The 14,852-nt window shown below is 40.8% G+C and overlaps 1 protein-coding gene across 6 annotated transcripts in view; it reads left to right on the forward strand.

The window, feature by feature from the left end:
- The first annotated feature begins 225 nt into the window (after positions 1 to 225).
- The window catches only part of LOC140186607 (zinc finger protein 512B-like), a 133,205-nt gene continuing 118,578 nt past the window's right edge, over positions 226 to 14,852 (forward strand). For 2 of the 6 annotated variants that reach the window (XM_072240981.1, XM_072240991.1), the window contains exons 1-2: positions 659 to 754; positions 9,314 to 9,439. In XM_072240981.1, coding sequence (XP_072097082.1) covers positions 739 to 754; positions 9,314 to 9,439 — 142 coding nt within the window. In that variant the 5' untranslated portion in view covers positions 659 to 738. Of the gene's footprint in view, positions 433 to 658; positions 755 to 9,313; positions 9,440 to 14,852 lie in introns of those variants that run through there. The other 4 variants (XM_072240964.1, XM_072240955.1, XM_072241001.1 and 1 more) reach the window with 4 other exon arrangements.

Below are 14,852 nucleotides of genomic sequence, written 5' to 3' on the forward strand. Positions count from 1 at the left end.
TATATGTTAACACTTTGAAGTGTGTTCAATTTATATTGGGGAAAAAGTTTCATCCGAGGTGATAAAATACAAAAGCATCTCGATATATTACTAGAACTACATAAATCTGATGTTGCTATTTCGAAGTGGCGTGGAGGGTGTTCTGTAGTTTCAACTTGAGCTGCGGATGCTGTTTATGCAATAATATTGGGAGATGGAAATATGTAATCTGCTGTGCTTCTGCCAAGAAAGAAGCAGACATTTCCAGCGCTGAATTGCCGATCTGCTGCTTGTGCTGGAACTCGAAATTCGTGCAGCATTAAATAGTAACGCGAGAGTTGAAACTTACCTCCTCACTGTACAACTGTCAAAGGACAAGTGGAATCGCGCATGACCCAGGAATAGAGTCTACTGTAAGGCCCTGGAAGATAATAATCTAAACAGAAATTTAAGGTAAGATGCCCGATTCTGGTGTCGCTTCCCTTCGATGTGGACGCCGCCTCGTATTTTCCATCATTTTCTTTGCTTTTACTCTGACGATTGTCAATCGACAGGGACAACTTTAGGCAGTGCAAACTGTGTTTCTGCCTCTTTTTCGGTGCAAGCTTTAGTTCGCCTGCTTCTTTAAAATGTCGCCATTTTGCCTCAGCGTTGGTGCAAGCTGGAATTTGCCACAGTGCTGTTGAAACAATGTATCTGTGGGTGAAATGGCAACATCGGGCATTGTCGGCGAGTTGAAGGAGGAAGTTCGCGCTTTGTATGCTAATGAAGCAAGGTGAGAGGTTCGAGCCCGGGGGAGAATGTCGGAACTTCTTGGGCTTTTCTCTCTTTACCGTGAGCGCGTTACCGTGCGCGGGTGCCCGCCGGCCCGGATTCCATGTTGAGTGTCGACACGTGCCAGCTTCAGCGGGGGGTAGCTCACACGTGACTGCGAGTCGGGAGTACGCCCCCACCCCTCCTTACCCCGCCACAGACCCCCGGGCACTATGACTGGATGCTTCTTCAATACACAGCTAGACCAGGCAGGTGAAGAAACGGATCAGATTTTACCTGCATGAGTTTCCTTTGAGAAAAGCAGTCACTTTCACCTACCTATCCGTGGCTTTTGTTATTAAGTCTGGCCAGGCCTTTATGAATGGCAAGGTGTGGATTCCAGGTGTGTGCTGGAAGCCATCAGGACAAAATAAAAGAAGAATCTGGTCAATCGCCCACATGTATTTACCGTGAAAGAGATTTCATGGTTAAGAAAGAGATTTGGGTAATACAGACATTCAAGATTATGCAAGATTTTAATAGAATTGAAAAGAGGATTTCCTCTGCCAGATGAGCAGGTATAGATTTAAAATAATTGATAAAGACACCAGAGGGGAATTGTGGAGACTTTTTCCCCAACTTAATATCACACCATCAGAAAGGATTATAAAGGAAGATATAGAAAATTTCAAAAGGAATATGAGCATTATCTGCTTGAAGAGGTCAAATTTGCGTTCAAAGGATCAAAAGCAAGGATAAAGGATTACATTAGATAGCTCAGAACCAGAACATCTTCCCTTTCTAGCATTTAGGATCTTTTGAAATTTGACAGGATGTATCTAATCAGAATGCTAGAAAGGCAAGAGCAGATTGTAACATGGACAAAGTCAAGAAAAATGCATAAATGTTTAAGGTTGTGGTTATTAGGGTGGTACTAAAGTGATGGTGAGGCTTGGTAGGTGCTTGCAAGAGCATATAGAAATGAAGACTCAAAAATATCTAATGCAGAGAGAGAGAGAGAGGGATTGCAAGGTGGAGATGCCCGGGAAATGTTCCAGAAGAATGAGGTTAGTGGTTAAAGGAACTGGAGATATTTATGTTTGTGGGAATCTAAGACTAGTTTTGTCAAGGACTTTGTGGCTCAACATCGTAGGAGGTCGGGGAATGTGCAATAAGCTGAAACCAATGAATGTCTTTGAGGCAAAACCGTGTGGTTGAAGTTAGATTGATAGCTGTATTGGCATATGGCTTTGGGGATATGGCAAAACATTTCATTTATGCGAAGTGAAATGCAGTGCAGTGAAGTGCAGAAACAGTCTGGTCTATAGAGACCTCGTGAAAGACATGGGAATGAATGATCACTTAACAGGTACTGAAGGAAAGCATTTCCAAAAGTGCAAAGCTATGACTTCATTCTCTCCTTTTGTCATCTTAAATAATGTGATCATACCATGAGATGATGCTTGGTTTCAGAAGTTCTGATTAAGTAAGTCTAATGCTAGCCTAATGCTTAGAGATTATGCTGCCACAGAGATGGTACATAAATAATGAATAATGAAATACAGAAAACATAATTGAGCAAAAAAAGTTACTGCAAGTGTGATACCTTACGTGTGAATGAAACCAGGATAATATCATTGCGATAGAATATTGAGGAATGGATTCAAGGAAGATACATGCTCAATAGTAAATAAAAATTAAAATGAAACTGCAGATGGTGGAAATCTGAAACAAAAATAGAATTTGCTGCAAGGACAGGCAGTATCTGTGGAAAGAGAAACTGGCAATGACAGAATATGATTAATTGTTTTATTATATATTGAGGAGAACTATGTGTATGTTCCACCTGTTGGTTAACAATGGCATATCTGTGGCAATCCTTTTTTGTGACTGGTTATTCAGCTAGCTTGATCACATCATAAAACCATAAGACACAGGAGTAGAATTAGGCCCTTCAATCCATCAAGTCTGCTCCACCATTCCATCATAGCTGATTTACTATCCCGCTCAACCCCATTCTCTTGCCTTCTCCTCATAAACTTTGATGCCCTTACTAATAAAGAACCTGTTCTGACTTGTGGATTTCAAAGGTGAACCACAAATTCTTTTAATTCCAATTAGTTATGCAGGGCAGTCTACTTGCTGAGCCAATATCAGGTTAAACCTGGAATAGTTACAACGTCTCTCTTCATTTCAGTGGAGAAGATTGGCTCAGAGGGAGAAGGATAAGTTTTAAATAATTTAATTTTGAAAATTAGTAGCTTAAACTTAAATGTCAGGCTGTTCTTAAGTGTTTGTGTTTAAATTATTATAAAATGCACTTAAATATTTAAATACTACACTTAAATAATAGTTTTTATTTCTATTTATGATCGTGTGAATGTTAGGTTTTCAAACTTCTTTGACCGTTTAATAGCTAGTTATTCTGAGAGTATAGCTCAGATGGCTGTTAAAGCATTTCAAGGAACTGGGCTTGTGTTTTCAATGAGAAGCCCTCATTTGAGAGCTAGGGCTCTGAAAGAGGTAGCTGAAAAGATTGTGGAGGCAGTAGAATCACTCAAGTTAGTAGTGGTTCCGGAGGACTGGAAAGTTAGAAATGTCACTCCACTCTTTAAGAAGGGGGAGAGGCAAAAAAAAAAAGGAAATTACAGGCTGGTTGGTAGTTGGTCAGATTTTAGAATGCATTACTAAGGATGAGTTTTCTGAGTACTTGGAAGTGCATGATAAAATAGGCTGAAGTCAGCGTGGTTTCCTTTAGAGGAGATCTTGCCTGACAAATCTGTTGGAATTCTTTAAGGAAGTCACAGGCAGGACAGACAGAGGGGAGTCAGTGGATATTGATTACTTGGATTTTCAGAAGGACTTTGACAAGGTGCCACCCATGAGATCGCTAAACAAGATAGGAGCCCATGGCACTACAGGAAAGGTACTAGCATGGATAGAAAATTGGCTGACTGGCAGAATACAAAGAGTGAGAATAAAGGGGGTATTTTCTGGTTGGCTGCCATTGGCTAGGACAGTACAGTATCATTGTGGTTAGTGTAATACTATTACAGCACCAGTGATCACCAATCGGGTTCAATTCCCGCCACTGCCTGTGAGGAGTGTGTATGTTCTCCCTGTAACTGTGTAGGTTTCCTCTGGGTGCTTTGGTTTCCTCCCACATTCCAAAGATGTACAGTGAGGGTTAGAGGTTTGCCGTACTATGTTGGTGCTGGAGGTCTGGTGACACTTGCCATTTAGAAAATGCCCAGCACAATCCTGGCTGATTTGGTTTTTGACAAAATGACACATTTAACTGTATGTTTCAATGCACATGTGACAAATAAAACTAATTGCTAAAGAACAGGAATTCTGCAGATGCTGGAAATTCAAGCAACACACATAAAAATTGCTGCCTGGCCTGCTGCGTTCACCAGCAACTTTTATGTGTGCTAATTGCTAAAGGTAATCTTTAGTAATGTTCTGCTGGTGTCAGTGTTGAAGCCATTACTTTTCACATTATCTGTTGATCTGGACAACAGATATGATGGCTTTGTAGACGTTTGCAGATGATGCAAAGATAGATAGAGGAGCTGGTAGTGTTCAGGAAGCAGAGAATCTGCAGAATGACTTAGATAGGTTGGGGGAATGGACGAAGAAGTAGCAGATGTGTACAGTGGAGGGAAGTGTACAGTCATGCATTTCAGTCGAAGGACTAAAGACCTAGATTATTGTCTCAGTGGCAAGAGAGTTTAGACGTTGGAGGTGCAAAAGGACTTGATAGTCCTAGAGCATGAATCCCCAAAGGTTAACATGCAGGTTGAGTTCATAGTAAGGAAGGCAAGTGCAATAACCATAACCATATAACAATTACAGCATGGAAACAGGCCATCTCGGCCCTTCTAGTCCATGCCGAACTCTTACTCTCACCTAGTCCCACCAACCTGCACTCACCCCATAACCCTCCATTCCTTTCCTGTCCATATATCTATCCAATTTAACTTTAAATGACAACATCGAACCTGCCGCAACCACTTCTGCTGGAAGCTCATTCCTCACAGCTACCACTCTCTGAGTAAAGAAGTTCCCCCTCATGTTACCCCTAAACTTTTGCCCTTTAACTCTCAACTCATGTCCTCTTGTTTGAATCTCCCCCACTCTCAATGGAAAAAGCCCATCCACATCAACTCTATCTATCCCCCTCATAATTTTATATACCTCTATCAAGTCCCCCCTCAACCTTCTATGTTCCAAAGAATAAAGACCCAACTTGTTCAACCCTTCTCTGTAATTTAGGAGATGAAACCCAGGTAAAATTCTGGTAAATCTTCTCTGTACTCTCTCTATTTTGTTGACATCTTTCCTATAATTCGTTGACCAAAACTGTACACAATACTCCAGATTTGGCCTCACCAATGCCTTGTACAATTTCAACATTACATCCCAACTCCTATACTCAATGCTTTGATTTATAAAGGCCAGCATATATTACCATTCATTTGGAGAGGACCAGAATCTAAAAGCAAGGATGTAATACTGAGGCAAAAAGCTTTGATTGGGCCATGTTTGGATTATTGTAAGCAGTTTTGCACCCCATACCTAAAGAAGGATGTGCTGGTATTGGAGAAGGTCCAGAGGAGGTTTATGAGATTGATCTCAAGGATAAAAGGGTTAATATATAGGTAGTGTTTGATGGCTCTAGGGATGTACATGCTGATGCTTAGAAGGATAATAGGGGACCTTATTAAAACCTACCAAATATTGAAAGTGCTGGATAGAGTGGAGAGAATGTTTCTAGTAGTGTGAGAGTCTTGGACCAGAGGAGACAGACTCAGAATAAAATGACATCCCTTTAGACCTAGGCCAGTTAAGAGAAGGAATTTTTTAGCTACAGTACTGTGCAACAGTCTAGGAATATATATAGCCGGGGTGCCTCAGACTTTTGCACAGAACTATAGTAATTTTAATGTTTTGCACTGTACGAAAAAAATTCATGATATATGTGAGTGGTGATAAATCTGATTCTGAAATGGGTCTTTATTGTGGACTAAGAGCAGGGAGGCAGCAGGGAGAGGGGAATGGGAATCATGGTTGAGAAAAAGGGACGGGAGAAGGGAGAGAGTGGGAAGTACCAGAGAGACATTGTGTAATGATCGATAAACCAATTGCTTGGAATCAATTGACCTTGCCTGGTGTCTCAGGCCTGAGTGTGTCTGTACCAGTGCCAGCCCCCCATCTCCCCCCCCACCCTGCCCCGGCATTCTTTTTCTGTCACCTGCCCCAAACCCCTCTTGCAGCACTCCACCCTCGCCTTTCCCAACATCCTTTGTTCATGCCAGATTTACAAACTTGTTTTCTGCTCCATCTTGACAAATACAGTACTGTGCAAAAGTTTTAGATGCCCTAGCAATAATTATATGCCTAAGACTTTTGAACAGTACTGCAGCATGTGATTTTGTGAAGACCAAAACATTGAGAATATTTAAAGTGGAGATCGACAGGTTCTTATTTAGTAAGGGTGTCAAAGGTTACGGAGAGAAGGCAGGAGGATTAGCTTGAGAGGGAATAATAAAGCAACCATGATCAAGTGGCAGAGTAGATTTGATTAGCTGAATAGCCTAATTCTAATCCTATGTCTTATGGTCTTGAAGTGGATTGGATAGAATCCTTGAAAATTTTTGTTAGTATTAGATGAAGAAATAATGTCAAGTCAAGTCAAGTCACCTTTTATTGTCATTTCAACCATAACTGCCGGTACAGAACATAGTAAAAATGAGACAACGTTTTCCAGGACCATGGTGCTACATGAAACATTACAAAAACTACACTGAACTACGTAAGAAAAAAACACAAAAACTACACTAGACTATAGACCTATCCAGGACTACATAAAGTGCAAAAAACAGTGCAGGCACTACAATAAATAATAAACAAGACAGTAGGCACAGTAGAGGGTATAGTAGGTTGGTGTCAAGCCAGGCTGTGGGTATTGAGGAGTCTGATGGCTTGGGGGAAGAAACTTACATAGTCTGGTCGTGAGAGCCCGAATGCTTCGGTGCCTTTTTCCAGATGGCAGGAGGGAGAAGAGTTTATATGAAGGGTACGTGGGGTCCTTCATAATACTGTTTGCTTTACGGATGCAGCGTGTGATGTAACTGTCTGTGATGGTGGGAAGAGAGACCCCGATGATCTTCTCTGCTGACCTCACTATCCGCTGCGGGGTCTTGCGATCCGAAATGGTACAATTTCCGAACCAGGCCATGATGCAGCTGCTCAGGATGCTCTCAATACAACCTCTGTAGAACGTGGTGAGGATGGGGGGTGGGAGATGGACTTTGCTCAGCCTTCACAGAAAGTAGAGATGCTGCTGGGCTTTCTTTGCTATGGAGCTGGTGTTGAGGGACCAGGTGAGATACTCCGCCAGGTCAACACCAAGAAATTTGGTGCTCTTAACGATCTCTACGGAGGAGTCGTCGATATTCAGCGGAGAGTGGTCGCTCCGTGTCCTCCTGAAGTCAACAGCCATCTCTTTTGTTTTATTTACATTCAGAGACAGGTTGTTGGCTCTGCACTAGTCCATTAGTCGCTGCACCTGCTCTCTGTATGCTGACTCATCATTCTTGCTGATGAGACCCACCACGGTTGTGTCAGTTAGGACTTGAGGAAATGTTTACTTATCTATATATTAAACCTTATCATTCCAACTTTTATTTTTGAAACGGGGAGACAATTCAAAATCAGAGGTGCGAAGAGACTTAGGAGTCCTTGTGCGGGATTCCCTAAGGTTAACTTGCAGGTTGAGTTAGTGGTAAGGAAGGCAAATGTAATGTTAACATTCATTTTGATAGGGCTGGAATATATGTGCAAGGATGTAATGCTGAAGCTTTATAAAGTATTGGTCAGACCACACTTGGAGTATTGTGGGCATTTTTGGGCCCCCTATCCAAGAAAAGATATGCTGGCATAGAAGAAGGTCCAGAAGAGGTTCATGAGAATGATTCCATGAATGAAAGGGATAACATATGAGTCGTGCTTGATTGCTCCGGGCCTGTACTCGTTGGAGTTCAGATGAATGAGGGAGGATTGCATTGAAACCCATCAAATATTGAAAGATCTGGATGCAGTGGATGTAGGAAAAATGTCTCCTATAGTGGGTGACTCTAGGGCACAGCCTCAGAATAGAGGGATGTCCATTTCAATTAAAGATGAGGAGGAATCCCTTTAGCCAGAGGGTAGCGAATCTGTGGAATTCATTGATACAGCTGTGGAGGCCAAGTCATTGAGGGTACTTAAAGTGGATGTTGATAGTTTGTTGATTAGTTAGGGCATCAAAAGTTACAGGGAGGTGGCAGAAAATGGGACTGACAGAGATAATGAACCAGCTATGATGGAATCATGGAGCAGACTCGATGAGCCAGCTGACCTAATTCTGCCCCTATGCCTTATGGTCTTATCCAAAACTCTGCCCTCTTGCATTCGCTGACTTATATTTGCTCCTGCTTTAACCATGTTTTGTTTCTAAAATCTTCATCCTCCAAATTCATTTATTTTCTTCCTGCTATCGAATACTATACGCTTCAGTCTGCCATGAAATATGTATTCCTTCAATATAATCTCTGAAGCATTTTCTCTTTTTATTGCTGCACAACTGGTGTCTTACCTTTGACTACAAAAGCCCTGAGGTCTGGAATTCCATCTCAATCTTCTCACTCTTACCCCTTCTGTAAGGCAAGCCTACAGGGATGCCACGGGGACATTTAAAATGTAGAGTAACCTCTGTATAAGCAATTTCTCACTGTTTCTCAGTTATAGCCATGAGATTTCTAATGTTCCACATAAAGTCTGTAACAAGGAATTTAATGTCTAATTTATGAGATTGTAGCTTCAAAATTGCAGCAGTTCATATTGTTGGATTGAAATGTTCCCCTGGATTGCACACTACTGTTTTTTAAAACTTGCAACAACTTAAATCAAGGTTTTTTCTCTCGGGTTGAGGAGTCCAAAACTAGAGGGCAGAGAAACAGGATAAGAGGGGAGAGATTAAAAAGAGAGGTAATTTGAGAAGTAACTTCTTTACACAGAGGCTAGTGAGTACTTGGAATGAGCTGCCAGAGCAAATGGTTGAGGTGTGTACAACTGCAATATTGAAGAGGCTTTTGCCCAAAGTCCTCTAAGCCCTTTTCCTCTGGGTACATGGCAGAGAAAGGCTTGGACATTTATGAGCCAAACACAGGCAACTGAGACTAGCAGGAAAGATGCTGTGGTGTGCATGGACTAGATGGGCTGAAGGGCTTTTTTCCATGCTGTATTAGTTTATGACTTTGACAAATGTGCTATCAATAGAGCCACTCTGACATATTTATTGGAAGCAAGAGGAGATAGAAAAGCTGAAATAATACCTGATGATAAACCAGAAAGGTGTCATAGAAGATATAATAGAATATGAATTTCCTAGATCAATCAAGATAGATTTAATTCTTTCTTGTTCCTGTACAAGGTGAACATGAAATGTTATGTTTCAGTGTTTGTATTAATGATACCTAAGCTGTTATGTAAATTCATGAGTGACAAAATCTGAGAGATTGTTGTCATCTTGCAGAAATGGCAGATTCCAGTATTGTGGGAAAAGTTTTTGGAACTAAAGGACGCAATGAGAGAGGACTTGCTGACCATAGTAAAGCAACGGCAACCAGAATTAAAACATCTCCTCACACAGTTAAATATGGTATGAAAAAGATCTCATTTTTAAGAAGTATTTCTTTCTGTATTCATTTCCTGGATCTCCAAGTGTAACCCTACTTAGAGTGCCACACCCCTTCTACCCAGTCCAATAGATTTTGTTATTTTATTTAGAGATACAGCATTGTAATAGACCCTTCCAGCCCAATGGACCTACACTGCCCAAATACACCAATGTGACCAATTAACCTACTAATCTGTACCTCTTTGAAATAGGGGGGAAAACCAGAGGACCCAGAGGAATCACATGTGGTCACTGTGTGAACTTATAGACAGTGGCAGAATTGAACCCGGGCCGCTGGCAACGTAATAGCATGTTGTGACTGTACTATGTTATTTGGCTCTCCAAAATATGCCATGTAGATAAAAAAAGAGTGAATGAAGTGTATTTTAGTGCTAGTACTGAAGGTGTAAGGTGTACATTTTTTTGAGAGTTAGGCCATATTAAAAGTGTGAATCATTCCTGATGATACTTGTGAAAGATCTTATTGTAACTACTTACAGCCAAATTCTGATATTTCTAAACCTGTTCATTAACAGCCTTGCTCCTGTTTAGGTTGCTCCCAAACAACATCAATAATGGTCATTTTATTTAAAATCTGTGACTTGAATTTTTATGTTTGACTGCATATTTTGCTTGAAATTATTTATAAAGGGTTTCATTTCTGGTATTCTCTATAAAGATGTCCAATGTACATCTGAATATGAATCCAAAATTGTTCATTTTCACTCTTTTAAACCTTTCTCCAATATTTCCTTCTTGCCTATCTCCAAATTATACTTACCCATGTTTTTTCTGCCATTATTCTTTACAAAATAATTATGCAACTCCTCATTTGAGCATATTAAATTCTTTTTATGGAGGTCAGTTCCATTTATTTGCAATCATAAAATGGAAAACATAATGTGATTCTCACTTGTGGCTATAGAATGTTTAAACTTAAAAAGAAAAATATCCGCTTTCTTTTGTTATTCAGCTAAAGTCTCTAGATTTCAAGAAACAAAAAAAAGTGAGAATGTATTAATTTCTGAAAGAAGAGATGCTTAGCTGTGTGTTTCATCTCTGTACTACAAGTAAAACAGTTAACTACTTTTAGGAGTGCAATGAATACTTCACCGTAAACTGTTGTGAGTAGTGTTTATAAATGAAAGTAATTTTTTTAGTATAGATTTAGGTTACAGAGGGAGGCCATTCAACCCATAATATTGGAACTAGCAAAAGAAGAACTATTCTGCCAAATTCCATCGTGGATAATTTTGTAATCTGCAAAACAATCAAGTAATTTTTAAATCTTTCTGTCTTTATGTCCTTGACATACACTGAGTTCTTGATTCCAGTGTGTTACAGCAGTTGTAGCAAGATTTGATGCTGTCTTTCTATTAACGAGCAAGTGTTAAACTATTCATATAGTCTCCAAAATTCCACAGTATTTGGAACAACACGTTAAGCATGTAGCATGAGTGGGCCAACACGTCTTCTGTGAGGACCTCCCACTGCAAAATGTCTGATTTACATTATAATCATCAATGTCTCAGCCTGGTTCAAAATTGTTCATAATTTGGTGCTATCAAGCAGTCTTACTTGGGTCGGGAAATGACTTTTGTGGAAAATGTCTCACTAGTGCATTGAAGACATTAGCATTAAGTTGAGGCTGTAGTGCACTGTGAGCCCAGTATAAAGGAACTCATCTCTGCATCTAACCATGCTAAACTTGACCTGAGATCACATAATGCTCGCTCTGGATATCTAACATTGAAATATTGCTGTACCTAAGCACTAATGTTCCTCATCTTTGTGAGCACAAGAGCAATTTTGAAAAGGCTTTCTGTTAAAATCATAAAATGTCATAAAATGAATGGCGCCAAATGGTTTTAATGCACAATTCAAAACTGAAGTAGCACAACACTATATATTTTCTAAGGTCTGTCACAGAAAATAATATAAGACCATAATAGATAGGAGCTAAAATAGGCTATTCAGCCCATCAGGTCTGCTCCACCATTCCATCAAGCTGATCCCAGATCCCACTCAACCCTATATACCTGCCTTCTCACCATATCCTTTGGTGCCCTGACCAATCAGGAAACTATCAATGTCTGTCTTAAATATACCCATGGACTAGGACTCCACCACAGTCTGTGGCAGAGCATTCACAGATTTACTACTCTCTGGCTTAAAAAGTTCCTCTTTACCTCTGTTCTAAAATGTCGCCCCTCAATTTTGAGGCTGTGCCCTCTAGTTCTGGATATCCCCACCATAGGAAACATCCTCTCCACATCCACCCTGTCTCATCCTTTCAACATCTGGTAGGTTTCAATGAGATCCTCCTGTATTCTTCTAAATTCTAATGAGTACAGGCCCAAAGGTGCCAAATGCTCCTCATACATTAGTCCCTTCATTCCTGGAATCATCCTAATGAACATCCCCTGACCTTTCTCCAATGACAACACATCCTTTCTGAGATATAGGGCCCAAAACAGTTGACAATACTCCAAGTGCAGCCTGACTATTGTCTTGTAAAGCCTCATTTTATATTATCTCCTTTTATATTCTATTCCTCTTGAAATAAATGGCAACATTGCATTTGCCTTCTTTACCACAGACTCAACCTGCAAATTAACTTTCTGAAAGTCTTGCATGAGGACTCCTAAGTCCCTCTGAACCTCTGATGTTTGAAGCTTCTCCCCATTTAGATAATAGTCTGCACTATTATTCCTTTCACCAAAATGCACTATCCTACATGTCCCAACACTGTATTCTGTCTGCCAATTTTTTGCGCATTCTTCCAATTTGTCTAAGTCCTGCTGCAATCGCACTACCTCAGCACTACCTACCCCTCCACCTATCCTCATATCATCCACAAAGTTGGCCACAAAGCCATCAATTCCATTACCCAAATCATTGGCAAACAATGTGAAAAGTAGCAGTCCCAATACCGATCCCCTGAGGAACATCACTAGTCACTGGCAGCCAACCAGAAAAGGCCCCTTTTATTCCCAAACGCTGCCTCCTACCTGTCAGCCATTCTGTTATCCATGCCATTATCTTTCCTGTAACGCCATAGGAGTTTATCCTGTTAAGCATCCTCATGTGTGGCACCTTATCAAATGCCTTCTGAAAATCCAAGTAAAGGACATCCACAGCCTCTCCTTTGTCCACCCTGCTTGTTACTTCCTTGATGAACTCTTAACGGATTTGTCAGGCAAGATTTGCCTCCACAGAAACCATGCTGACTTTGACTTATTTTGTCATTAGTCTCCAAGTACCCCAAAACTTCATCTTTAATAATAGATTCCAACTCTTTCCCAACCACCGAGGTTAAGCTAACTGGCCTGTAGTCCTGACAAAGGGTCTCGGCCTGAAACGTCGACTGTACCTCTTCGTAGAGATGCTGCCAGGCCTGCTGCGTTCATCAGCAACTTTGATGTGTGTGGCCTATAGTTTCCTTTCTTTCGCCTTCCTCCTTTCTTAGAGAGTGGAATGACATTTGCAATCTTCCAGTCCTCCAGGACCATGTCAGAATCAAGTGATTGTTGAAAGATCATGACCAATGCATCGGCTATCTCTCCAGCAATCATTCTCAGGACTCTGGGATGTAGTGCATCTGGTCCAGGTGACTTACCCTCCTTAAGACCTTTGAGTTTGCCTAGCACTTTTTCCTTTATAATAGCAATGGCACTCACTCCTGCTTCCTGACACTCACAGACCTGTGGCACACTGATAGTGCCTTCCTCAGTGCAAAGTACTTATTAAGTTCATCTGCCATCTTTTTGTCCCCCATTACTACCTCACCAGCATCATTTTTCAGTCATCCAAAATCAACTCTCACCTCCCATTTTTTCTTTATGTAATCGAGAAAACTTTTTTCCTCCTTTATATTATTGGCTAGTAAGGGTAGTAAAAGTAAGGGTAAGAAATGGAAATGGCCAATGGTTGACAGAAAATTAAGAAATAATTTTAAGATTGGGAGAAAAAGTGGGTCTGGACTGTAGGATTGGGTCTGAAGGCTCTGCCCTGACTGACTGGAGAGAGGAGGAATGCACAGTTGAGGGATAACGGCTGAATTTAATGAACCAGAATCAAGTTTATTATCACTGACTAATGTGAGATTTGTTGTCTTGTGGCAGCAGTACAGTGCAAGACATTAAATATATTGCTGTAGGTTACAATAAAAAGTAAAATAAATAAATGGTTGAAAAAAGAAATAGTTAGTGTTCATGGGTTCATGGACCAATCGTGGAGGGTAAGGAGTTGTTCCAAAAATGTTGAGTGTGCACCTTCAGGCTCCTGTGCCTCGTTCCTGGTGGTAGTAATGAGAAGATGGCATGTCCTGGATGGTGGGGGGGGGGGTTCTTAATTATATATGCTGCCTTCTTGAGGCACCAGCTTTTGAAGATGTCCTCAATGATGGGGAGTCTTGTGCCCATGATGGAGCTGGCTGAGTTTACAGCCTCCTGCAACCATTTTTGTTCTTAGAGCCTTCAAATCAGGCTCTAATGCAACCAGTCAGAATGCTCTCCAAGGTATATTGGTAGAAATTTGCTGGAGTATATTGCTATATTAGTAGAAATATAGAAATTGTCGTGACTTCCTCATGATTAAATGAAAACAGGTTTGGTGCAAGAGGGTCTTCAGGTTGCATATTCATGCTGGTTAATTTGAATTGATAGACCTCATTATCAGAGTTTGGTCTTTGGTCCAAAAGGTGTTGGAAGAATACGCCAGTCAACTGATTGGCAATCTCAATTTAACCTACCAGATTAAATTTTCATTCTCCATCTTCTTCCACTTACTACGACTGTAGTATGTACCAATGAGAACATGTGCTATCAGTACTTAGCTTGGTGACGGCAATTGAAACCATCCAAAATTGTGACCTCTGCCAGCAACAAGACAAGGGCAGCAGGTATCAACTGCCTGCTTCCCACCAAGCCACACACTAACCTTACTTGGAAATATATTGCTATTTCTTCACTTGTACTGGGTGTAACTGCTAAAACAATGAACCAATAACTCTGCAGGTTTACTTTCACCAGAAGGTCGACAGTAGTTCAAGAATCTTCTTATTTATTTCTTATTTTATTTAGAAATGCAGCATGGTAACAGACCCTTCTGGGACAATGAGTCTGCACCACCCAAATACACCCATGTGACCAATGAACCTACCAACTCGTACATCTTTGAAGTGAGGGAGGAAATCAGAGCACCCAGAGGAAATCCACATGATTCTGGGGAGAACGTACGGACTTCTTACAGACAGTGGTGGAATTGTACCTGTGTCTCTGGCACCGTCATAGTGTTATGCTGCCGTGCTACCCATTGTCTTGAGGACAGTTAGGAATTTACCACCAATGCTAGGTTTGAATAATATAAAGTCATCAAGGCTGTGAGAAGGAGA

The sequence above is a fragment of the Mobula birostris genome, chromosome 2 (assembly GCF_030028105.1).
Source record: "Mobula birostris isolate sMobBir1 chromosome 2, sMobBir1.hap1, whole genome shotgun sequence".
NCBI lineage: Eukaryota > Metazoa > Chordata > Chondrichthyes > Myliobatiformes > Myliobatidae > Mobula > Mobula birostris.